Source organism: Budorcas taxicolor, chromosome 19, assembly GCF_023091745.1.
Source record: "Budorcas taxicolor isolate Tak-1 chromosome 19, Takin1.1, whole genome shotgun sequence".
NCBI classification, from domain to species: Eukaryota; Metazoa; Chordata; class Mammalia; order Artiodactyla; family Bovidae; genus Budorcas; species Budorcas taxicolor.
Window position 1 is genome coordinate 11,257,671 of NC_068928.1, and position 27,963 is coordinate 11,285,633.

Genomic DNA, 27,963 nt, shown 5'->3' on the forward strand with positions numbered 1-27,963 from the left:
AGGCAGGTTCTTTACTAGCGGAGCCACCAGGGAAGCCCCCTTCAGAGAATAAGCATATAGCATTCATGCTGAGCTCAGGCTTATCAAGAGTCAGGACTTCCCTGGTGGCTCAGTCGCTAAAAATCCAGCAGGTGGATTTTCTAGTGCCGAGACACCAGGAAAACCCCCTTTAGAGAATAAGTGTATAGTTGTTCATACAAGAATTTTCATGTCTTAAAGGATTAACTATCCTGTTTTTTTCTTTAAATTGAAAAATACTCATTTCTGCTTTTTTCCTGGGCTCTTGTCTCTCTTTTTTAGAATTTTATTTGTTTGTCTAATTTTGGCTGCGCTGGGTCTTCGTTGCTTTGCACAGGCTTTTTCTCGTTGCAGCGAGCAGGGCCTACTCTAGTCACAGTGCTCAGGCTTCTCACTGCGGTGGCTTCTCTTGCTGCAGAGCACAGGTTCTACTGCACAGTCTTCAGCAGTTGCGGCTCATGGGCTGAGCAGTTGCGGTACACAGGCTTAGTTGCTCCATGGACATGTGGGATCTTCCTGGATCAGGTATCGAGCCTGTGTCTCCTGCATTGGCAGACACATTCTTTCCAACTGAGCTATCAGGGAAGTTCTGTTCTTTTTTATATTAAAAAATTTTAGGCTATTTGTTCAACACTGACAATTTATGGCACAAGGTTTAATATAGTTTTTCTGAAAAGGTAAATTATTCAAAGCAGTCTTAAAGCGTATGTCAGAGAAGTTATATTACTGTTACTATGTCTTGATTCTTATTTCTTGGTAGATTATTGTGGTCAATTCCTAGTGTAGTGTAACAAGGAGAGTAACAGTTGAAAACCATGTCAAGTGTGTGTGTCTGTCTGTGGTGTATTTAGGTCTGAAAGGAAGCCTGGCTTCTTAATTCTTGGCAGAAACCCATTTTTCCCCATTAAATAAAAACATATATACTATATTTGGTTAACTTGGTGTTTCAGAAATCTTGAAAATATGCCAGATGAAATAAAACCAGCTATATTCCTTTTATCTAGCTAAATTATTTCACATACAAGATCTTACACTGAGTTTAGAACTCTAACCATTGGAATTTATATTGTGATACCCTGATAAAAGTGTTTACACTGTGATGATCTGGAGCAATAAGTGTCTCTAATGCACAGTGTCTGTCTTCCAGATTTGGTTTGCTATAAATGTTTATATTTTAAGTTCTGTACCTTGACTAAAGATAAAACTTTTCTTCTTAAGTGTTTGCTAGATAAATGTGTTTATTTTTCTGAGGCAAAGTTTTCTTAATATTTTTAATTAGTAAGTTTAGCTGACTATTTACTCTTAGTCTTATTTCCAGGCTTGAACTTTTGTCATAAAGCTGACATACAAGAAAATAAAAGTATATTCTGCTATATTGTTTGCTTTTAGGAAGGCATTCATTACTGAAATAATAATATATATACGAATTTGGACAAATTTCATCGTCTTTCATATGAGGCAGTAGTAGAGTGAAGGGGTGCATTTATAGTTTCAACTTGTATTTATCACACCATTTATTTCTTCACAAGCTAGTTATAAAGCTTGTAAGAGTGTACTTTTGTACAGACATGTTTAAGGGCAGCACTGTTGGGTTTAACTGAGTTGAAAAATAATGTTCAAAATTGTGACTTAAATTTCTTATTGACATAAAAAGTATAATCCTTTTATTTATTTTGTATATACTACTCTTATCAGTATTATACTACTTATACTGTCTCCAGTAAATCTGAGTCATTAGTGGACTTAACAGAACTTACTATTTGATCTCAAGTATTGTATAATGGTAAAATCAGAATCCAAATCCATATGAAACTTTTGCTTGTATGCTAAATGGGTATTTTTACATCATTCCCCAAGTGCTACTTCAGTTTTGATTATCTATCTTTGTTATTCAGGATCTCATCAGTACTTATGTTGGGTTAGCCTGTGATGAGAGATATTTTCAGTTGTCTAGAAACTACCATGTTAAGAGTTTTTCATTTTGTGTGAATGTTGAACTCCAGTTATGAGAAAAATGTTTTGTGAATCCAGTACATGACTACTGGAAAAACCATAGCTTTGATTAGATGGACCTTTGCTGGCAAAGTAATGTCTCTGCTTCTTAACATACTGTCTAGGTAGGTCATAGCTTTTCTTCCAAGGAGCAAGCATCTTTTTATTTCATGGCTGCAGTCACCATCTGCAGTGATTCTGGAGCCGAAGAAAATAAAATCTCTCATTGTTTCCACTGTTTCCCCATCTACTTGCCATGAAGTGACAGGACTGTATGCCATGATCTTAGTTTTCTAAATGTTGAGTTTTAAGCCAACTTCTTCACTCTCCTCTTTCACTTTCATCAAGAGGCTCTTTAGTTCTTCACTTTCTGCCATAAAGGTGGCATCATCTGAATATCTGAGGTTATTGATATTTCTCCCAGCAATCTTGATGCCAGCTTGTGCTTCATCCAGACTGACATTTCACACGATGCACTCTGCATATAAGTTAAATAAGTGGGGTGACAACATACAGCCTTGATGTACTCTTTTCCCAATTTGGAACCAGTCTGTGGTTCCACGTACAGTTCTGACTGTTGCTTCTTCACCTGCATACAGGTTTCTCAGGAAGCAGGTCAGGTGGTCTGGCATTCCCATCAGTAGCTTAAAACAATATGAACTATTGGCCAGCTCTCAACTTGCTCACTCATTTAAATAATCTAATGTGAATGTGGACATGACCTCCCAAATAGATCAAAGACTAATCTCTTTGACAGTTACAAGATGGCAGAACTTGCCATGGGCCTTTTGCTGCTGGTGGCTTCTCTTTGCTGTACTACTGGAATGTAAAGAGTTGGACTATAAAGAAAGCTGAGTACCAAAGAATTGATGCTGGAAGGAGAAGACTCTTGAGAGTCTCTTGGACTGCAGGGAGGTCCAACCAGTCCATCCTAAACTAAATCAGCTCTGAATATTCATTGGAAGGACTGATGCTGAAGCTGAAACTCCAGTACTCTGGCTACATGATGTGAAAGACTGACTCATTTGAAAAGACCCTGATGCTGGGAAAGATTGAAGGCAGGAGGAGAAGGGGACAACAGAGGATGAAATGGTTGGATGGCATCACCAACTCAATGCACATGAGTTTGAATAAGCTCTGGGAATTGGTGATGGATAGGGAAGCTTGGTGTGTTGCAGTTCATGGGGTCGCGGGGTCGCAGAGCTGGACACGACTGAGCAACTGAACTGAACTGACAGGCCACACAAAAACAATTTTGGGTCTCTAGTTTGTAGCCTCTGATAAAAGTTTGCCTTCTCTCTGCTGTTCACACATCCCTCCAAAATTATACATACACTTATTTATTGGGGATGGGTAGCAAGTGGTTTAAACTCCTTCCAGAGTGTACGATTAAATATAGCTTTCTATTTTGGGAAAGCCTTGTAAAATGTATTTGAAAAGTAATATTAACTGGTCTAAAAGATCATCTTTCCAAACCACACTTGAGCTCACTTTATGGTGTTTACTTTCTGTCAAAACTTAGAGAAAACATTCACAGTTAACTTCCATAATATAAAATGTCTGTCTCATTAGGCATTAAAGAAGCATTGGTCAACAGGTATAATGCTGTTAGACTGTATAGCTAATGTGAATGTGGACATGACCTCCCAAATAGATCAAAGACTAATCTCTTTGACAGTTACAAGATGGCAGAACTTGCCATGGGCCTTTTGCTGCTGCACATTGAGACTATTTGTTTGGAAAGCATGCCTAAGGGATGAGAATGTATTTATAAGGATGAGCAGGTAAAAGTAAAAGGTTGTCTTTTGACATTTCAACTAATCCTTTCCAGCCTTTGGTTTACTTAACATTTAGGCTATTTGCTGGCAGGAGAAACTGGCTTTTTCACATATGCTTTATGTCATTTTAAATTGGGCATTGATTTTTGTGCCTGATAATTCCTAAGTGTACAATGAAATAGATTCTGATGTCATTAAAATGAGGTGTACTAGCTTTCTCCCCTTTCCAAACTCTTACTTTTGCTTTCCCTAATTAAATGTGTTCACCCAAAGACAATTTTTAAATTTATTTTTAAAACTCCTTCTTTATATAATAAAAAATATTTCAGAGTTAGCTTTTATATATATTTACTTTCAGAAGTTTTTTTTCTTTACTTTTTACCTAAAATAATTTCCCTAGGTAAAGTATTGGCAGTATTTTAAAGGCCATTTGGATTTAAGAACTTGAAAATTTTCAACAAGTTGAACGAATGTACTCATACATAAAAGTTAGTTCATTTTAAAGAAAAATAAAAGACTGAGGAGATAGAATTTTGTTTATTTAACCTAATATTTGCTATATTGGGCTTCCCAGGTGGCGCTAATGGTAAAGAAGCCACCTGCCAATGCAAATAAATGTAAGAGACCTGGGTTCGATCCCCTGGAGTAAGAAATGGCAATCCACTCCAGTATTCTTGCCTGGGAAACTCCACACATAGAGGAGCCTGGTGGGCTATAGGCCATGGGGTTGCAAAGAGTCAGACATGATTGAGCATACATGCACGCTTTTGCTGTATTGCCTCAAATAACTTATAACTCAGTTCAGTTCAGTCACTTATTCGTGTCTGACTCTTCGCGACCCCATGAACTGCAGCATGCCAGGCCTGTCCATCATCAACTCCCAGAGTCCATCCAAACCCATGTCCATCAAGTTGGTGATGCCATCCAACCATTTCATCCTCTGTCGTCCCCTTCTCCTCCTGCTCTCAGTCTTTCCCAGCATCAGGGTCTTTTCAAATGAGTCAGCTCTTCTGATCAGGTGGCCAAAGTATTGAAGTTTCAGCTTCACCATCCATCCTTCCAATGAACACCCAGGACTGATCTCCTTTAGGATGGACTGGTTGGATCTCCTTGCAGTCCAAGGGACTCTCAAGAGTCTTCTCCAACACCACACTTCAAAACCATCAATTCTTCAGCGCTCAGCTTTCTTTATAGTCCAACTCTCTCATCCCTACATGACCACTGGAAAAACCATAGCCTTGACTAGACGGACCTTTGTTGACAAAGTAATGTCTTTGCTTTTTAATAAGCTGTCTAGGTTGGTCATGGGTAACAGTAAAAATCTCAAAAATCTTTAAAGATTGTTGTAGGAATTAAATGAGATATGATGCATATTAAGCACTGTACTGTGCATGGAACATTATAGCAGTTTGATAGATATTGTTATCATTTATTAATAAGATCTTTGATTCCCCGCTTTTCCAATTTTGTCTTTAATTAGCTAACTCATTATCAATTTCTGTTCTTGGTTTAGAAATTATTTATTTAACATGACTTAAGCCAAGTTTATCTTCTTCCTTAAACGTACTTTTTGTCTTCTCTTGGTGGGTTACTGGATTCTGTCAATGACTGGCAACTGTTGAGTCATTTTTGACTTTTCCCTCTCTAATGAGCCCTGTCCCCATATCTTCTTTGTTACTTAAGTTCTGTGTGTTATGAACTGGGCCTCCTTTCCCTTCTTTGCCTTTCCTGGTAAGGCCCTCATTACCCTTGTACCAAATACATGGCATGATTTTGTTTCTTAACTTCTGTACACTGTAATCAGAGTTACATTTGTATTTACCTGATGCCCCTTTGTACTCATTCGTTTCTATTCTTGTAAGCTCTTGCTAGCCAGAAAATATTTTTCACTTACCTTTGTATTCTTACTGCCTATCACAGATACCTTGTACACAGCCAAAATTATACATATTGAACAGAATTTAGTGGGGTTTTTTTGTTACCAAAAATTTCTTCTTTTCATTATATCAGTTTTTATACTTTAGATGCATATTTTTAATGTTTCTACAGCATTCTTGAAAGCAGCTTAAAGCATAACTCCCCTTTTTCATTCAGTGTATGAAAAATGTAAAATCATAATACATTATTTCCTTTCACTTAGAACTTGCATTTTATAATACAACATTGTAAATTAACTATGAAAAGTGAAACTGAAAGTAGCTCAGTCGTGTCCAACTTTGCGACCCTATGGGCTGTAGCCTGCCAGGCTCCTCTGTCAAAGAAAATTTCCAGGCCACAATATTGTTCTCTTCTCCAGGGGATCTTCCCACCCCGTGGATCGAACCCAGGTCTCCTGCATTGCAGGCAGATTCTTTATTATAGTCTGAGCCACCAGGGAAGCCCCCCCAAATTAGCTATATTTCAATTTTAAAAAATAACTTGTATTTGACTTTTTATAGGAAAAAGTTCATTAACATATATTTGAATAGGTCAGTCTGACTTGTGTATACCATATGTTCTGATCGTGTATATGTTCATCTCTTTTGAAATGATATCATTTTAAAGATTCTTATGAAGACCAGATGAAGACTGGGTATGTGGTACCCTTTGGTGTGGAACTTCTACTACTAGGAATGTAGTTTTATGCCCTGTAATTAATTGAGTCTCTTTGAAAATTTATATGGTTATAATATCAACTTCAGGGACTAGATAGTCCAGAAAATATGCAGAAGTTGAATTTAACACAGTCTCTGTGTTACTGTCTAGATAGAAAATGAATGTAGATGCAGTCACTCAGAAAAGTGAGAAATTCTTGATATCCTTTAATAATGGAGCCTTTGAGGCAGTAAATATTGTATCAAATGCATTAGTAGTTTCAACCTTGATTTTTAAATTTGTTTAGATTATCATCAACTGCTTTTATATGCTTTGATTTTTTTACACTAACCAGTGTCTTCGGTGTGTATAAAGTTATTTTGCTCTAATTGATGTTTCGTTATTTCTATTGATCTGTCCTAATATTTACTGAGTAATTTTTCTGCCTTCTCCTTTATGTTGTTAAACCCATTCGGTGAATTTTTTTCAGCTATTCTATTTTTTTTTTTTAATTTCTATTTGGATCTTTTTTATATTTCCACTTTTCTGCTGAGATTCCCTGAAATCCAGTCATTAAACCATATGTTTTTAGGTTATTTAAATATATTTATAACAGCTAAAGTCTTTGCTAATGCCAACAGCTGAGCAACCTTTTTCAATTGGTTTCTATTGATTGCTTGCTTTTACCTTGATTACTGATATCTTTCTAGTAATTCCTATTGTAGAGTGGACATTGTAAATGGTACATAATAGAGATTCTGGATTCTGTTATCATTCTCTAGAGAACATTGATTTTTATTTTTTAGGCAGATCAGTTAGTAACTGATCATTTTGAACTTATATAGACATGATTTGACAATATATTTGGGGAGATGTGGGAAAAGCTCAAAGTACAGTCTTTAAATTGTTTCCCTGTGGTTCTTGTTAGCTGCTGCTGCTGCTGCTGCTGCTGCTAAGTTGCTTCAATCATGTCCGACTCTGTGCGACCCCATGGACAGTAGCCCGCCAGGCTCCTCTGTCCACGGAATTCTCCAGGCAAGAGTACTGGAGTGGGTTGCCATTTCCTTCTCCAGGTTCTTGTTAGGGTTTGGTTTAAATCTTTTTGTGGGTAGTTTAAAACTGGCATTGCTCTAAATTGTGGTCCTTATTCCTAACGTGATACCTGGCCATTTGTATGTATGTGTTGTGTGTGTTTTACTTTATTTTTTATTTAAAATATATATCTTGGCTAAATTTCCATGTCAGCACATACAGATCTATTTCTTTTTGTATAATAACCCAATATTTGTCTCAGAATAAATGTAATATATTTCATTGATCCACTTGATGTCCATTTTGATTGTTTCTTAAGTTTCTTCAATACAAAGATGTAATGAATATCCATGTACACACTAATATTTATCTATAGTTATTGGAAAATATAAACACATTTGGTAAATGTTTTTCATTATTCTACAGATGAAAACAATGGAAATGTTAAATTTGCATTTCTTGGTTTATAAGATTGAACATCTTTTCATGTCAGTTACCATTTATCATTACCAGTTAGCCATTTATCATTCATCTTTGATGACTTGCTTTCTCACAGATTATTCACTTTTAGTGGTGAAATGTTGTTATTGATTGTGTATTAGGTAACAGAACAGTTTTTCATTTGACTTTCATTGTTATTTCTGGTCTGTTTTGAGGCCAGGAAAGATTTTTACCGCAGAAATAAGGGATCCATCTTTTCAAAACCAGGATCAAAGCCAGCAGAAAGTTCAGCACAGCACCGTATGGACCTCTTTTTTCCCCAGTTTCTTTGAGATATAATTGACAAATAAAAATTGCATATATTTAAGGTGTAAAATGTGGTGACTTAATTTATATTGTAAAATTACTATAATCAGGGTAATTAACATAAACATTGCCTCACATAGTTACTATTTTTTCAGTGTGTGGTGAGAACACTTAAGGCCTTAGAATATTTCAAGTGTACAATACGTTACTATTGAGTATAGTCACCATGCTGTACATTCAGATCCCAGAACTTACTTATCTTATAACTGAGAGTAACTGATAATTTATACTCTATTGCCTAGTATCTCCCAATTTCCTCTACCCCTCACCTACTACCTAACCACATACTTTTGAGTTCAATATGTTTAGCATTTTTAGATGCCATGTGTAAGTGAGGTCTGGCTTATTTCACTAGTATAACATCCTCCAGGTCCATCCCTGTTGTTACAAATGACAAGCTTTCCTTTTTATGGCCGAATAATATTCCATTGTATGTACATGTGTGTGTGTATAGTTTACACTTTCTTTATCCATTCACTCATTCGTCAGTGACGCCTGGGTTGTTTCCATATCTTGCATATGTGAAAAACGTTGCAGTGAACGTAGGATTGCACACATCTCTTCAAGACAGTGGTTTTATTTCTTTTAGATATATACCCAATAGTGGATTGCTGGATTATATGGTAGTTCTATTTTTAATTCTTTGGGGGAATATCCATACCATTTTTCATAATGGCTGTACCAATTTATGTTCCCACCAGCAGTGTATAAGTGTTCCTTTTACTCCATACTGTTGTTCACACTTGTCATCTTTTGTCATTTTGGTAATGATTAGTGATGTTAAACACCTTTTCATATACCTGTTGGCCATTTGTGAGTCTTCTTTGAAAAAATGCCTGTTTGGGACTTCTGCTCATTTTTAAATCTGGTTTTCTTTTGTTTTTTACTTTTTTTGGTTGTTGGTTGCATGAGTTCCTTTTATATTTTGGATATAAACCTCTTATCAGATGTATGGTTCTCCTGTTCCGTAGGTTGCCTTTTCATTTTGTCAGTTGTTTCTTGTGTACAGTGCTTATATATGAGCGTTTTAGTTTAATGTAGTCCCACTTGTTTTATTTGCCTTTGTTGCTTGTGCTTTTGGTGTCATATCCAAAACATCATTGCTGAGACTAAGGAGCTTTTTCCTGTTTTCTTCTGGGAGTGTTATGGTCGCAGATCATACAGTTAAGTCTTTAATTCATTTTGAATTGATTTTTATATATGGTATAAGATAAGGATCCAGTTTCATTCTTTGGCATGTGGATATCCAGTTTTCCCACCACCATTCCTAAAGAGACTATCCTTTCTCCATTGTCTGTTCCTGTTGCCCTTGTCTAAGATTAATTAACCATATATGTGTGGATTTATTTATAAACTTTTTCTTCTGTTGGCCTGAGTGATTTTATGCCTGTACCATATTGTTTTTATTACTAAAGTTTTTAATAGAAATAAAATTTATAAATTGATGTAAACCAAACTTTTGATTACCAAAGTTTGAAATTAGGAAATGTGTTGCCTTCAGCTTTGTTCTTTCTTATTAATATTGTTCTGCCTATTGAGGGTCTTTTGTGGTTCCATACAAATTTTAGAATTGTTTTTCTGTTTCTGTAAAAAATGACACTTTGATTTTGATGGAGATTTTATTAAACCTGTAGATCACTTTGGGTAATAAGGACATTTTAACAATACTAATTATTCCTGTCCATAAACACAGACTCTTTCCATTTATTTGTATTTCTTCAGTTTATTTCATCAGTGTTTTATAGTTTTTAGTGTAAAGGTTTTTCACCTCCTTGGCTAAATTTATTCCAAAGAATGTTATTCATTTTGTTGCTATCGTAAATGGGGTTGTTTTCCTCATTTCTTCTTTTTCTTTTTTGGATGCTTTGTTGTTAGTGTATAGAAACACTATTTAGTATGTTTATTTTGATTTTTATATGTTGATTGTTGTATCTTACAACCTTACGAATTCATTTATTGGTTCTAAGAGTTTTGGTAGATCTTTAGGATTTTCTACATATAAGAGCATGTCATCTGCAAACAAAGTTTTACTTCTTCCTCTCTGATTTGGATGCCTTATATTACCTTTTCTTGCCTAACTGCTCTGGCTAAGACTTAGTACTTTGTTAAATAGAAGTGGTAAGAGAGGGCACCTCTCATTCCTGACTTGAAAAACATTTAGCTCTTCACTTTTAAGTATGATGTTATCTATGGGCTTGTCTCTATGGCCTTTGTTATATTGAGTTTACATTTCGCTATGCTTCATTTTTGAAAACTTTATCTGAAAGGATGTTTAATTTTGTCAGATGCTTTTACTGCATCTATTGAGATAATATTTTTATCCTTCATTTTGTGGTAGTGGTGTGTCACATTTATTGATTTATGTATGTTGAACCAATTTGTATTTCAGGGATAAATCCCACTTGATCATGATGTATGATCCTTTTACTGTTCTGTCGAGAGTTTTTTTGCCACTCAAAATACTGGCCTATAATTTTCTCTTTTTCATAGCGTCCCTGCATGCTTTGGTATGAGAGAAATGGGGATCTCTTAAAGTAAGCTTGGATATGTTCCCCTCTCTTCAATATTTACAGAATCATTTGAGAAGAATTGGTGTCAATTCTTAGTAGAATGATGTTGATGCTTAGTAGAATTTCAGTTTCACCAATGAAGTTCTCTGGTCCTGAGCCTTTCTTTGTTTGAGAGGTTTTTGACTACTGCTTTAATGACCTTTTTTATAGGTCTGTTCAGATTTTCTGTGTCTTTGTGATTTAGTCTTGTTAGGTTGATTGTTTCTAGGAATTTATCCATTTCTTCTAGGTTATCCACTTTTTAGCAAGTAGTTATTTATAGTAGTCTCTTATTATAGTTCTTTGTATTTCTGTAGTATCAGTTGTAATCTTTGCTTTCATTTGTAACATTGCTTGACTCCTTTTTTTTTGCTTAATTATTTAGCAAAAGTTTATCAGTTTTAAATATCTTTAAAAAACAACTCTTAGTTTTATTGATTTTTTTTCCTGTTGTTTTTTCTGGTCTGTTTCATTTATTTTTGCTCGTCTTAGTAGTTTCCCTCCTGCTGAGATTAGCTTGTTGTTCTTCTCTCATTTCTTAAGATGTAAAGTTATGTTGTTTATTTGAAATCTTTATTTTTTCTTAATGTAGGCTTTTTTTTTTTTGCTATAGACTTCTTTCTTAGAACTGCTTTTGCTACATCCCATAGTTTGGTTTCTTGTGTTTCCATTTTTGTTTGTGTCAAGATACTGTTTGATTTTTCTTTTGATTTCTTTGACCCATTGATTGTTCAGGTATATATTCTTTAATTTCCACATATTTGTGAATATTTCAGTTTTCCATGAGTCTGAGTGAATTCCGGGAGTTGGTGATGGACAGGGAGGCCTGGTGTGCTGTGATTCTTGGGGTTGCAAAGAGCTGGACACAACTGAGCAACTGAACTGAATTGAACTGAATGTTACTAATTTCTAATTTCTTACCATTATAGTTGGAAAAGATACTTGATACAATTTCAGGCTTAAATTTCTTAAGACTTATTTTGTGGCCCATCATATAGTCTGTTTTGGAGAATGTTCGATGTGTACTTGAGAAAAATGTGTTTTCTATACTGTAAATTTAAACCAAATTGTAACAGTAATTGGGGCTTCCCAGGTGGCGGTAGCAATAAAGAATCTGCCTGCCAATGAAGGAGACGTAAGAGACTCAGGTTCGATCCCTGTGTTGGGAAGATCCCCTGGAAGAGGAAATGGCAACCCATTTCAGGATTCTTTCCTGGAGAATCCCGTGGACAGAGAAGCCTGGCAGGCTGAAATCTGTAGGGTCACAAAGAGTCAGACATGACTGAAGCAGCTTAGCACGCATTTTCTTGTTGAAAACTGAGCATGACAGTAATTACATTGAATATAAATAGTCTAAACATCCCAGTTAAAAAGCAGAGATTATCAAGCTGGATAAACATGAAATAATGAACTACTGATGTATGTTTCAACATGAATGAATTCCAAACTCATTATGCTAGATGAAAAAAAGACACAAATGGTTACATACAGTATGATAACATTTACATAGAATTCTACACAAAGCAAAACAGAAAACAGGTCATTGGTTGACCAGGTCAGCAATAAAGGAAATTGCCTGAAGAAGGATAGAAAAAAATTTTTAGGGAGTGAAAATATTTTAATTACGATTGTGATGGTGGTTACATTTATTAAAATTTATCTACATGTACATTAAAAGTTTGAGAATTTTGTCATATATAAATTATGTCTAAAACTGATTGATATTATCACAGAGCTGATTAATTATGTTCATGTATGAATTTAGGTAGTGTTAAAGTGAATGGAAATGTTTTAAATGACCAAAAAAAAAAGTTTAGTATAAAAAAAAATCTTTCTACCCTAATTAAATGATATTCAAAATGTTAGAAGTTAATATGATTTTTAAATGAGCTTTAATCATCTACTGCATTCTTTATATTTTAAAATTATAGGTTGAACTGAAGAAACAGTATAATGATCAGCATTCAAAATTAAGAGGTCTTTTACCAGGTCGTCAATGGTATGAAATTCAAGCATACAGGGCCTTAAACCAGGCCCTTGGTAGGTAAGTGGAATGAAATTTAATGTAACACTACTGTAATATTATCTCCAACCAGGACTATGTGTACAGCTAGTCTTGCTGCTTTATTCCTTATACATAAATTTGATGGAATTTTATTTTACTGGAACACTCAGTACTGGTATATTCTCAGTGATAGATATCAGAAGTGAAAGTTGAAAGAGTCAGTGAAATAAATGAAACTCAATATTTGCTTAAGTTCAAAGATTTATGATTGGTCAGTGAGTATACAACAGAAGTGCTCAGTAGATGTTTATAGAATTTCACCACCAAACAATAAAATTTTACCTTGTGAACATCAGAACCCAAATGATGATTTTATGGGTAAAAAGCAAACTAAGAACGATTAAAAACAAACTGTGTTCATGGTACTAGAGAATACAGCTCCCTGACAGTAAAATTTAATTATAATACTCCTTTTCCCAAAGATTGTGGTCCGTTAAGATTTGTGCTTTGTGGAACTAGTTTTTAAAACACCATTTTAAACCATAATTTCACATGAGGTCCTATAGCCGAGTTCCCCAACTCATTCTCATCCGTGGCCTGTTAGGAACTGGGCTACACAGCAGGAGATGAGCAGCCAGTTAAACTGGAAACCCATCCTAACCATCTTCCCCCTCACTCCACCCCCCAGCTGCCATCGAAAAATTATCTTCTGTGAAACTTGTCCCTGATGCCTAAAGGGTTGGGGACTGCTGTCCTACAAGACATCAATACTTTAAATTTATGAACACTAAAATTATTAGATTATTTATAATCTAATTTAACATTTTATCGTTTTCTATTTCTGAAATTGTAATTAGTTTACGCATATAATAGTTTTTTCCTGTGAAGCTATACAAATAAAATTCAGAAAATTCAAATAGAAGAACACAGGTTAAGGGCAAAATCAAGAAAACATGGCCATTTGACACATTTTCAGTTCAGCCAGAAGACCTGCAGCTAACCATTGCCTACCCTAACCAATCTAGAAATTATAGTTTTCTTGTGTCTTGTTTATTCACATTAGCTTATTTATACCTGAGCAGACCAGAATACATTTCTGTTCAGATTTACATATGCTGATGACATAGGACTGCAACAGCTAAAGTAAGTCCTAAAACACATCACCTATTCCCCTCCCCATCATTTCAGAATGATATTCTGTAGTTGTTTCTGTTCAAACTGAATTATTCAGTTCTATGTTTAACCTACTGATATGGTTAAGTTGCTGCCCTTCTCTTCCTAGAAAGCCCACTTGTACTTGGCATCAAGTTGCATTGGAAATTGTCCTTGAAGCATTCCATCTACTTACTTTGTCTCTGTCTGTTAGTTGACCTGTTTGTTGTATTAGAATTTTAATATTCAACAAATAGTTTCTAGGGGAGCCTGAATATTTGTTTTTAAAATTCTTGACTTTTAGTTACTCTTGTTAAATTTCAGGAAAATAAATATTTTTACCTCAGTTGATTATTTTTTCTCTCAGTATGAGCAATACCTTGAATTTTCAGAAACCACTTGAAGCAAAAGTATATTGGTATCTTATTTTGTCATATAAACTTTTTCTACCTATATTAAGCAGGTTGTGAAGATGAAATTACTTGCCTAATGTCACATAGCTGCTAAATGCACTTTCACGTCTTAAACCCACCTACATTTAAAACCTGAAGACTTGCTTTTTCATCCTTATCCCCTGCCTGTATCCACTAAAATTCTCACTGTTGAATATAAACATCTCACTATTAAAATATTAAACATTCCATATCCTTTCATTAGTCTTTGCCGTCACATTCAAGTTACATACAATTCATCTGGTAAATTTACCAGTTAAAACCTAGTTGAAGAGCTCATGTCCTACATGAAGACTTTTTAAAATTTCTCCAACCTAGAGTTATTTACTCTGTAGGAAACCCATAGCATTTTATACTCATCTCTGTTATAACATATATCTCATTATATTGGAATAGCCTGTTTATATATCTGTCTCCTTCCCTAAACATGTATTAGACATTTTTACATTCTTAGCAACTTTGTCTCATCTTGGGGCATAGATGCAATGTATGTACTTGTTGAATTAGTGAAAAACGCCATGTTCAGTGCTTTTCCAGCTATACCATATGGAGCAGAGAGTTTCTACAGCTTTGAAACATACTTTTCAAGAATTTCAGAAAAGCATGTGTTTATAATATTGATATATAATACTATAGGTTCATTATTTCATTAATTAAAAAGTGACAGCTTAACTGTTATTTTACTGATTTTTTAGAGAAATGGAATCAACAAGTAGCAACTTATTACAAAGAAACATCCACTAAAAAATCAAGTGAATGTTTTACATCATATGGTAAAATTTGTAATGTGTATTGATTGACATAAAAGGTGCTTATACTAAGGCACTGTTCTTATAAGAGATATGTCTAGAAGGACTAAAGTAAGCAGAAACAAATTGAGTTTAAAAAATGTTATCTTTTTTTTAAGCCCACATGGGACTCTTAGCGTATTTGAAGTAATATAAGCCCATGAAATGTAATAACAGCTTTCAGGAATGTACCAGATGGTTTTGTGACCAGGTTACAACTGCACTATAAGTTTCCTAACGGTTCTGCTTTACTGAAGTATAATCTTTGTCTCAAGTGGGCATAATTCATTTGAGCAAGGCAGTATGAAAACAATGGGAAAAAGAAAAGGTGAAACCTTTTTCTCTGAACTATTTTGTGAACTTAATGCCTTTCTGTTATAGAACACTTTAAATATAAACCAAAGTGGGACCATGATAGAATGGCACCCTGACTTTACATTGATTTTCAACGCTTTTATAAAATGGTGTTATTATATAACAGTTGACAGTATCCATCTTCTTATCCTGCCCTTCCAATTTTGTGGTTGGTCTGATGCCTCGGAACCTATGGATTACTTTAAAATATCACAAAAGAGTAGCATATAAAATTTAGATTTTTTTAAGTCCCTATGGAGAAATCAAACATTTATATTAATTTTCACCCCCTCTCAAAATCCCATGATGGTATAGGAATAAAAATGTCAAATCTATAGACATGAAAAGAGTGGGAGAAGAGATAATAAGAGATGAACTGTCAACAAATTTTGAACACAGAAAAACAGATGAATGACTGAATGACTTAACAGGCAAGAGAAAGCTGAAATTTAAATCTACAGTCATGAAAGCTAATAAGATCTTCCAGATTTAAGCACAGAAAAACTTGGGACTCGGAGCTACTCTAGAATTGGTTACATATTAGTATAAGAAGTAGTTAGACAGTCCGCTCCATCCAGGTTTACTCTCTGGATATAATGAACTAGAGAGTTTATATTCTTTAACTATGGGTATAGCTAAGAAGGGATAAAAGATGGGGGGGTAAGAAAAGTCTACTTACTGAATGTGAGAACGCTATTCTCTTTTTTTCCCCTCAGCTGACAATCATATCTTCAAGGCAGGAAAGTGCAGTGTTCTTTCTAAGACAGGTGGACAACCCTGTCTTATGTTGGTCTGATGCCTTGGAACCTATGGATTACTTTAAAATATCACAAGAGAGCATCATAAGGTGGAATTCCTTGTAGGTGGAAGAACTTGTAGAAAACAGAAACAGTGTAATAGAACAGGGGTTGGCAAACTGTAACAGGCCAGACAAGAATGTTTTATGTTTTTCAGACTATACACAGTCTGCATCCATATTCTTTTTTGTTTTTTATTTAACCTTTAAAATGTAAATACCATTCCTAGATTGTAGGCTATACAAAAATATGATGTGGGCCAGATTTCCTCTGTGGACTGTATTTTGCCAACCCTGGGACAGAAGAAAACTTTATAAATTTCTATTGGTAATATCCATAGGGAGGTAAGGTAGTGCCTCTGTAAAACAAGAATGGAAAATAAGAAAAAGCTCCTAGACATTAATATGGTAGCAACAGATTTTAAATGTAGAATTGGATTTAGGAGGGAAAAATTAGAATTTCCCACATCCAAAAATCAAAGAGAAATAGGAAAGAAGAACTAGAAAATTAGAGGAGCAGTATGCAAGAACCAACTTCTGATAAATAAGAGCTCTATATGAAGAGACTGGAGAAAATTAAAAAAAATATGTCAAAAAATAATTCAAGAAAAATGCTTAGAATTGAAGAACGTAGTTTCCTGATGAAAAGACACACTCAAGCACCGGTAAAGGGGAAGAGCTACAAAGCACCTCCACTATGCAGTTTCAAAGTACCTAAGGTAAAGAAAAGGTCCTAAAACCATCCAGAAAGAAAAAGACAACTCTCATACAAAAGCTATGGAGTCTAAATTGAAATAGACTTCTTAAAAGCAACACCAGAAGCCAGAAGACTGTTGAAAATTATCTTCAGCTATCTGAGGGAAAATTTTGATTTGCAACCCCCAAATGATCAATAAACTGTAAGACAAAATAAAGCCTTCAGTGTTAAAGGACCTGAAACGTTTGCTTCAAATGCAGAGTTTCTCGGTATTCTACTGAAAGATATGCTTTATTAAAGAAGAGAAAATTCAGAAAGAGGAATACCAAGGATGCGGGAAACTGGAGTTCCAACCCAGAAAAGTGGAATTCCCAAAACAAGAAAGAAGGTTCTGGGATGAATCTGTGCTGTAGTCCCATAGTAGTTAGTCTAGATTGGTTTTTGAGGATGGAAGGTTTACCCATAGTGAAAAAAATCCACAGCTGTCACAAAGTGAGAATTAATTAATGATAGAAAACAGAAAATTAAGCAAGAACGGGAGAGAGTTAGTAACTTCAAGGTAGACAAAAACATACGAGAAAGGGAATGTAATCATAGTCCATCATGTAATTTCGTCTATACATGATAAGCCACTGAATATTGATTTACAAAAGAATTGTGATATAACTGTACTAGGAGATTGGAGAGGAGTGAAGTTATCAGTAATATGAAATAAGCATCTTCTATAGGAAGAATCCGTATATAATTTGTAGTGGTTAAAATCCAAGACAAATGACCACGAGAACTATCTAAGGTATTTTAAATTAATTGTTTCTGAGATTGGGAACTGAAGATGTGATATGAATAGGCAAAAGAGAATTCTGTTTTTATTAAAACTATGATAATATTATAAAACTGTTTGACTTTTAAACTCTGCTTGTGTATTTCATTAAGAATTAAAATTTACAAGCTAAAATTAACTTTTTACAATGGCTGGAGGTTTCAGTTCTAGATAAGATAGAATAAGTGCATTCTATACTGTTTTAAAAACCTAGATAAAATACATAGAGCTGCTATTTGAGTACTATGAAAAGTAAATCATATAAGACATTGATCATTTGAATTCTGATCTTCTTCCCTAGTGAACTGGTTGGAATAACTATATTAATATCAAGACAAAGTAGAATTCAGAACAAAGAAAATTACAGGGGTGCTGAAAGGAAAATTACATAATGGTAAAAGGGTCACTTATCAAAAAAGAGATAGCAATCCTAATTGTGTATTCACCTAAAAATAGAACCTCAAAATAAATGACACAAAAGCTGACATTTGAATAGAGAAATAGACAAATCCACAAGTAAAGTTGGAGACTTTAAAATTCCTCTTTCAATAATACTGGGTTGGTCAAAAATTTCATAAGATGTGATGGAAAAACCTAAATGAACTTTTTGGCCAACCCAATAGCTAGCAGTAGGAAACAGAAAACCAGTAAGGAGATAAAAGATTTAAACAATGTTGTTAAGCAACTAGAGCAGATTGACGTTATAGAGTACTCCACCCAACAACAGAATAAACATAACCTAAAGAACATGTACCAATGTAGACAATATCCAGGGTGACAAAGTTAAAAGTTGTTTTGAAGATTTGAAAGCAATCAATAAGAATCATCTCTAAGGGAGTTGAAGAGGTTGAAGTTGGTATATAAAGCCATTTTAAATATGATCAGAGAACTAAGAAAATTATGTCTAAATAACTATAAGAAACTATGGGAATGATGTTTCACCAAGTGAAGAATATCAATAATTAGAATTTAAAAAAAAAAGAACCTAATGGAAATTCTGGAGTTGAAATGTACAAAAAGTGAAATGAAAAATTTATTAGAGGGGCTCAACAGCAGTTTTGAGCAGAGAGAAGAAAGAATTGATTTCTAGTATGAGGAACAGAGAGAAGAAGAATGAAGAATAATTAAGATAGCCTCAGAAACCTGTACAACCACATAAAGCATAGCAACATACACATAAAAAGAGTCTTAGGGGGAGAAAAGAGAGAGAAGGGAACATAAAGATTTTTTTTTAAAGAAATAATGGCTGGAAACTTCGCAAATTTGGTGAAAAACATTGATCTCCACGTTTCAGAAAAGCAGAAAACTCCAAGTGGTTTGAACTCAAAGAGATCCATACATCAGAATGTTGTGATCAAACTATCAGAAGACAAAAAGAAAATCTAGAAAACAGCAAGAGAAAAACCATATACAGGATCTCTTCGATTAGCAGATCTTTTACTGAACACTATGGAAAGGAGGCAGCAAATTGAAATATTTAAAGTGCTGAAAGAAAAAGACCATCAGTGGAATCTATATCTGGCAAAATTATACTTCAAAGATTAAAGAGGAAGTAGAACGCTTACTTCTTGGAAGAAAAGTTATGACGAACCTAGAAAGCATATTAAAAAGCAGAGACATTACTTTGTCAACAAAGGTCCGTCTAGTCAAGGCTATAGTTTTTCCAGTGGTCATGTATAGATGTGAGAGTTAGACTGTAAGGAAAGCTGAGCGCCGAAGAATTGATGCTTTTGAACTGTGGTGTTGGAGAAGACTCTTGAGAGTCCCTTGGACTGCAGAGAGATCCAACCAGTCCATCCTAAAGGAGATCAGTCCTGGATGTTCATTGGTAGGCCTGATGTTGAAGCTGAAACTCTAATAGTTTGGCCACCTGATGTGAAGAGCTGACTCATTTGAAAAGACCCTGATGCTGGGAAAGATTGAGGGCAGGAGGAGAAGGGGACGACAGAGGATGAGATGGTTGGATGGGATCACCGACTCAATGGACATGGGTTTGGGTGGACTCCGGGAGTTCGTGATGGACAGGGAGGCCTGGTGTGCTGCGGTTCATGGGATTGCAAAGAGTTGGACACGACTGAGTGACTGAACTGAACTGAGAACATTTCCAAAGAAAAACCAAGAGAATTAATCTTTGGAAATTTTAATTATACAAGAAGCACTAAAAGGAGTCTCTTCCTTGCTAAATGAAAGGACACTAATCAGTAACTTATATCCACATGAAGAAATAAGGAGGATCTGTAATTTCATAGGTAAATATAAAAAAGAATATAAGTATATTTTGGTAGCTCTTTTTCTCCTATTTGATTTTTGAAAGTAACTGCATAAAGCAGTAATTTTATGTCTGTGGTAATAAGCATGGGTCTTGGGGGTCCCAAAAACCTTAGATTTAGTTATTCACCAGGAGCAGTGATAGATTTAGCAAACAGCTGAATACACACCTAAGAGTTATTGCAGTGAAAGGATACAAAGCAAAAACAGCAAAGAGAAGGCACACAGGCAAAGCTCCAGGGGAAGTCAGGCACAATCTTCCAAGTGTCTTCTCTCAATGGAGTCATACAGGGTACTCTTAGATTCCCAGCAATGAATTATGGTAACCTGTGTGAAATAATTGCCAACCAGAAGAGCTTGTTAAAGACTCGCACCCAGTGTTTTTATTTGGACTGGTCATATAGGCAGTCTCTGCCTAACACTACCAAAGTCTAGACTCTCAGAAGAAAAGCACATGTTTGGCATTAACCTTATTTTTGCACAGACATTTTAGACACAGTGAGACTTTCTTATCAGTTTGTGATTGGAACCTTCCTGAAATCTAAAAGCCAACCAAGGGCTGCCTTTATATGCAGACATTTTTAGAGATAAGCAACTTGGCCTGCTGTACTCACTTTTCTGCACAGGTGTAATGTTTAAAGATAAAATTTAAATTAAAGTAATAACAGTGTGAGAGGGGAAGAAACTGTTATTATAGGAGCAGTGTTTTTGTATACTATTGAAATTAAGTTCATATCAACCCAAATTAGATTTTATAAATTAAGGTGTTTATTAAAACTCTCAAGAATTATACAAAAAAAGATCATAATGACATGGATAACCACAATGGTGTGATCACTCACCTTGGGTCAGACATCCTAGAGTGTGAAGTCAAGTGGGCCCTAGGAAGCATTACTACAAAGCTAGTGAAGGTGATGGAATTACAGCTGAGCTATTTCAAATCCCAAAAGCTGTTAAAATGCTGCACTCAGTATGTCAGCAAATTTGGAAAACTGAGCAAGTGGCAACAGGACTGGAAAAGGTCAGTTTTCATTACAGTCCAAAGAAGGAAGGTGCTAAAGGATGTTCAGACTACTGCACAGTTGTGCTCATTTTGCATGCTGGTAAGGTAATGCTCAAAATACTTCAAGCTAGATTTTAGCAGTATGTGAGCTGAGAACTACAAGCTGGGTTTAGAACAGGTAAAGGAACCAGAAATCAAATTGCCAATATTTGTTGGATCACAGAGAAAGCAAGGGAATTCCAGAAAAAACTTCTGCCTCATTGACTATGTGAAAGTCTTTGACTATGTGGATCCCAACAAACTGTGGAAAATTCTTAAAGAGGTAAGAACCAGACCACCTTACCTATCTCCTGAGAAACCTGTACACAGGTCAAGAAGCAACAATTAGAACCTCACATGGAACAACTGACTGGTTCAAAATTGGCAAAGGAGTATGACAAGGCTGTATATTGTCGCCATGTTTATTTAACTCTGTGCAGAGTACATCATGTGAAATCCTGTCCTGGATGAATGAAAAGATGGAATCAGGATTGCCAGGAGAAATATCAACAACCTCAGATACTGCAAATGATACTACTCTAATGGCAGAAAGGGAAGAGGAACTAAAGAGCCTCTTGATGAGGGTGAGATTGAAAAAGCTCGCTTAAAACTCCACATTCAAAAAACTAAGATCATGGCATCCTGTCCACTTCATGGCAAATAAAAAAGGAAAAAGTAGAAGCAGTGACAGATTTTTTTTTCCCTTGGGGTCCAAAATCACTGTGGATGGTAACTATAGCCATGAAATTAAAAGAAGTGTGCTCCTTGGAAGGAATGCTATGACCACCCTAGACATCATATTAAAAAGCAGAGACAGGGACCCACGGACCGTGGGGAGTGCATATGTCCTCTGCAGGGGCCACGGATTGGGAAAAGTGTTTCAGCTGCTGCTGCAGAGAGTGTTTCCAGGGGACTGAGGAAAACCATCAGGAACCAAAAATGCTAAAACCGAGATCAAGCCTTGAGACTTTGAAGTGGGAGCACTGACTCCAATACCCTAGACTACCAGAGAACTAATCCTAGGGAGTAACAAATAGTGAGAACCCACACCAAGGAAACCACTTGAATACAAGACCCAGCATCACTCAACCATCAGTAGCACCCTGTGCAGGACACCTTATCTAAACAACAAACAAAACAAAAGTACAAACCCAATCATCAGCAGACAGGATTACCACCCACTCAGCCTTGACCATCAGAGGAAAAACAAACAAACAAGCAAAAAAAAAAAAAAAAAAAAAACCTCAGCACAAATCGCACCCTAAGCAAAGCTTACACAAACCACTGGACCAACCTTAGAAGGGCAGAAACCAAAAGGAAGAAAGAATTCAACCTTGAAGCCTGGGAAAAGGAGACCTCAAACACAATAAGTTAAAAAAAATAAATAATGAAAAGGCAGAGAAATACTACACAAAACAAATTAGAAACACAGAAGTTCAGATAAATGAAGAGGAAATAGGCAAACTACCTGTAAAAGAGAATTCAGAATAATGATAGTAAAGATGGTCAAAACCCTTGAAAACAAAATGGAGAAAATGCAAGAATCAATTAACAAAGACCTAGAAGAATTAAAGAATAAACATACAAACAACACAATGACTGAAATTAAAAATACTCTGGAAGGAATCAATAGCAGAATATCTGAAGCAGAAGAATGATTCAGTGAGCTGGAAGATAAAATGATGAAAATAACTTCTGAAGAGCAAAATAAAGTAAAAAGAATGAAAAGAACTGAGGATGGTCTCAGAGACCTTTGGGACAATATCAAACACACCAACATCAGATTATAGGGGTCCCAAGAAGAAGAGAAAAAGAAAGGCTATGAGAAAATTTTGAAGATTATAGTTGAAAATTTCCCAAACATGGAAAAGGAAATAGTCAGTCAAGTCCAAGAGGCACAAAGAGTCCCATACAGGATAAACCCAAGGAGAAACATGCCAGTTCAATTCAGTTCAGTTGCTCAGTCATGTTTGACTCTGTGTCCCCATGGACATGCATGCCAGGCTTCCCTGTCCATCACCAACTCCCAGAGCCTACTCAAACTCATGTCCATCATGTCGGTGATGCCATCCAACCATCTCATCCTCTGTCATCCCCTTCTCCTCCCCCCTTCCATCTTTCCCAGCATGAGGGTCTTTTCAAATGAGTCAGTTCTTTGCATCAGGTGGCCAAAGTATTGGAGTTTTAGCTTCAGCATCAGTCCTTCCAATGAATATTCAGGACTGATTTCCTTTAGGATGGACTGGTTGGATCTCTGTGCAGTCCAAAGAACTCTCAAGAGTCTTCTCCAACACCGCAGTTCAAAAGCATCAATTCTTTGGTGCTCAGCTGCAGCTTTCTTTATAGTCCAGCTCTCACATCCATACATGACTACTGGAAAAACCATAGCTTTGACTAGGTGGACCTTTGTTGGCAAAATATGTCTCTGCTTTTTAATATGCTGTCTAGGTTGGTCGTAACTTTTCTTCCAAGGAGTAAGTGTCTTTTAATTTCATGGCTGCAGTCACCATCTGCAGTGATTTTGGAGGCCCCCCCTCAAAATAGTCCCTCACTGTTTCCACGGTTTCCCCATCTATTTGCCGTGAAGTGATGGGACCAGATGCCAAGATCTTAGTTTTCTGAATGTTGAGTTTTAAGCCAACTTTTTCACTCTCCTCTTTCACTTTCTTCAAGAGGCTCTTTAGTTCTTCTTTGCTTTCTGCCATAAGGGTGGTGTCATCTGCTTATCAAACTAACAAAGACTAAATACAAAGACAGAATATTAAAGCAGCAAGGGAAAAGCAACAAGTAACATACAAGGGAAACCCCATATATTTAACAACTGATCTTTCAGCAGAAACTCTGCAGGCAGGAAGGGAGTGGCAGGATATGTTTAAAATACTGAAAGGGAAAAATTCTACAACCATGATTACTCTACCTGGCAAGGATCTCATTCAAAATTGATGGAGAAATAAAAAGCTTTTCAGACAAGTGAAAGTTAAGAGAATTCACTACCACCAAACCAGCTTTACAACAAATGTTAAAGGGGTTTATATAGTCAAGAAATATAAGAGAAGGAAAAAGATCTACAAAATCAACCCCAAACAATTAAAATGGCAGTAGGAACATATGTATCAATAATTACTTTAAATGTAAATGGATTAAATGCTCCAACCAAAAGACAGACTGGCTGAATGGATACAAAAACAAGACCCATATATATGCTGTCTACAGGAAACCCACTTCAGACCTAAAGACACATGTAGACTGAAAGTGAGATGATGGAAAAATATATTCCATGCAAACGGGAAGCAAAAGAAAGTTGGAGTAGCAATCCTCATATCGGACAAAATAGACCTTAAGATGAAGATTACAAGAGATATGGAAGGACACTCCATAATGATCAAGGGATCGATACAAGAGGAAGACATAATAATTGTAAATATCTATGCAGCCAAATCGGAGAAGGCAATGGCACCCCACTCCAGTACTCTTGCCTGGAAAATCCCATGGATGGAGGAGCCTGGTAGGCTGCAGTCCATGGGGTCGCTGAGTCAGACATGACTGAGCGACTTCCCTTTCACTTTTCATTTTCCTGCATTGGAGAAGGAAATGGCAACCCACTCCAGTGTTCTTGCCTGGAGAATCCCAGGGACGGGGGAGCCTGGTGGGCTGCCGTCTATGGGGTCACACAGGGTCGGACATGACTGACGCGACTTAGCAGCAGCAGCATGCACCCACATAGGAGCACCTCAATACATAAGACAAACACTAACAGACATAAAAGGAGAAATTGACAGTAGCACAATAATAGTAGCATACTTTTAACACCCTGCTCACACCAATGGACAGATCATCAAAACAAAATTAATAAGGAAACACAAATCTTAAATGATACATTAGATGAGATGGATCTCATTGATATCTTCAGGACATTCCATCCAAATGCAGAAGAATACAGCTTCTCAAGTGCACATGGAACATTCTCCAGGATAGACCACATCTTGGGTCACAAATCAAACCTCAGTAAATTTAAGAAAATTGAAATGGTATCAAGCATCTTCTCCTACCACAACGCTATGAGACTAGATATCAATTACAAGAAAAAAGCTGTAAGAAGCACAAACACATGGAGATTAAACAACACGTTTCTAAATAACCAATAGGTTACTGAAGAAATCAGAAGAGAAATCAGAAAATTTCTAGAAAGAAATGACCATGAAAACACAACAACTCAAAACCTATGGGATGCAGGAAAAGCAGTTCTAAGAGGGATGTTTATAGCAATACAATCCTACCTCAAGAAACATTGAATAGGCAACCTAACTTTACACCTAAAACAACTGGAAAAAGAAGAACCAAAACACCCCACAATTAGTAAAAGGAAATAAATCATAAAGATCTGAGCAGAAATAAATGAAAAATGAAAGAAACAGTGGTAAAGATTAATAAAACTAAAAGCTGGTTGTTTGAGAAGATAAGCAAAATTGACAAACCTTTGGCCAGACTCATCAAGAAAAAAAGAGAAGAATCAAATCAACAAAATTGGAAATGAAAAAGGAGAGGTTACAACAGACAATGCAGAAATACAAAAGATTATAAGAGACTATTATGAACAACTATGTGACAATAAAATGGATAACTTGGAAGAAATGGACAGATTCTTAGAAAAGTTCAATCTTCTAAGACTGAACCAGGAAGAAATAGAAATTATGAACAACCCAATTATAAGCAGTTAAATTGAAGCTGTGATAAAAAAAATTTCCCAAAAAACAAAAGCCCAGCACCAGATGGCTTCACAGCAGAATTCTATCAACATTTAGAGAAGAGCTAATACCTATCCTTCTAAAACTCTTTCAAAAAATTGCAGAGGAAGGAACACTTCCAAACTCATTCTATGAGGCCACCGTCACCCTGATACCAAAACCAGATAAAGACAACACAAAAAAAACTACAGGCCAATATCACTGATGAACATAGATGCAAAAATCCTCAACAAAATTTTAGCCAACAGAATTCAGCAACACATCAAAAAGCTCATACACCATGATCAAGTGGGGTTTATTCCAGGAATGCAAGGATTCTTCCATATACACAAATCAATCAATGTGATATACCATATTAACAAATTGAAAGGTAAAAACCATATGATAATCTCAGTAGATGCAGGAAAAGCCTTTGAAAAAATTCAACACTCATTTATGATTAAAACTATTCAAAAAGTGGGCATGGAAGGAACCTACTTCAACATAGTAAAGGCCATATATGAAAAGCCTACAGCAAACATTATTCTCAATGGTGAAAAACTGAAAGCATTCCCCTTAAGATCAGGAACAAGACAAGGGGGTCCACTTTCACCACTATTATTCAACATAGTTCTGGAAGTCCTAGCTACAGCAATTAGAGAAGAAAAATAAAAGGAATCCAGATCGGAAAAGAAAAAGTAAAGCTCTCACTGTTTGCAGATTACATGATACTGTACATAGAAAACCCTAAAGATAGTATCAGAAAGTTACTATAGCTAATCAGTGAATTTAGCAAAGTTGCAGGATACAAAATCAATACACGGAAATTACTTGCATTTCTATATTTCTAACAATGAAAAATCAGAAAGAAAAGGAACCAATCCCATTCACCATCGCAACAAAAAGAATTAAATAAGTAGAAATAAACTTACCTAAGGAGACAAAAGAACTGTACACAGAAAATTTTAAGACAGCAATGAAAGAAACCTAAGATGACATAAACAGATGGAGCGATATTCCATGTTCCTGGGTAGGAAGAATCAATATTGTGAAAATGACTTCACTACCAAATGCAATCTACAGATTCAATGTGATCCTATCAAATTACCGATGACATTTTTCACAGAACTGGAACAAAAAATTTCACAATTCATATGGAAACACAAGACCCCAAATAGCTAAAGCAGTCTTAAGAAAGAAGAATGGAGCTGGAGGAATCAACCTTCCTGATTTCAGATTATACTACAAAGCTACAGTCATCAAGACAGTATGGTCCTGGCACGAAAACAGAAATATGGACCAATGGAACAAGATCGAAAGCCCAGAAATAAACCCATGCACCTATGGGTACCTTATTTTTGACAAAGGAGGCAAGAATATACAATGGGGCAAAGACAGCATCTTCAATAAATGGTGTTGGAAAAACTGGGACAACTATACATGAAAGAATGAAAATAGAACACTTCCTAACACCATACACAAAGATAAAATGGATTAAAGACCTAAATGTAAGACCAGAAACTACAGACTTCTTATAGGAAAACATAGGCAGAATAGTTGATGACATAAAGCAAGATCCTCTGTGATCCACCTCCTAGAGTAACGGAAATAAAAGCAAAAGTAAACAAGTGGGACTTGATGAAACTTAAAAGCTTTTGCACAGCAAAGGAAACTGTAAGCAAGGTGAAAAGACAACCCTCAGAATGGGAGAAAATAATACCAAATGAAACAGCTGACAGAGGATTAATTCCTAAAATATACAAGCAGCTCATACAACTCAATACCAGAGAAACAGACAACTCAATCAGAAAGTGGGGAAAAGACTTAAACAGACATTTCTCCAAAGAAGACATACAGATGGCTAACAAACATATGGAAAGATGCTCAACATCACTCATTATTAGAAAAATGCAAATCAAAACTACAATTCTGACCTTAAACTGGTCAGAATGGCCATCATCAAAAAGTCTACAAACAGTAAATGCTGGGGAGGGTGTGGAGAAAAGGGAACGCTCTTGCACTGTTGGTGGGAATGTAAATTGATACAGCCACTATGGAAGATGGTATGGAGATTCCTTAAAAAACTAGGAATAAAGCTACCATATGGCCCAGCAA

General features: G+C 35.7%; 1 protein-coding gene across 1 annotated transcript in view; it reads left to right on the forward strand.

The window, feature by feature from the left end:
* BRIP1 (BRCA1 interacting helicase 1) overlaps positions 1–27,963 on the forward strand; it is a 182,798-nt gene that overhangs the window by 143,809 nt on the left and 11,026 nt on the right. Inside the window, exon 16 of the mRNA XM_052658404.1 lies at positions 12,682–12,794. Coding sequence (XP_052514364.1) covers positions 12,682–12,794 — 113 coding nt within the window. The remainder of the gene's footprint in view (positions 1–12,681; positions 12,795–27,963) is intronic.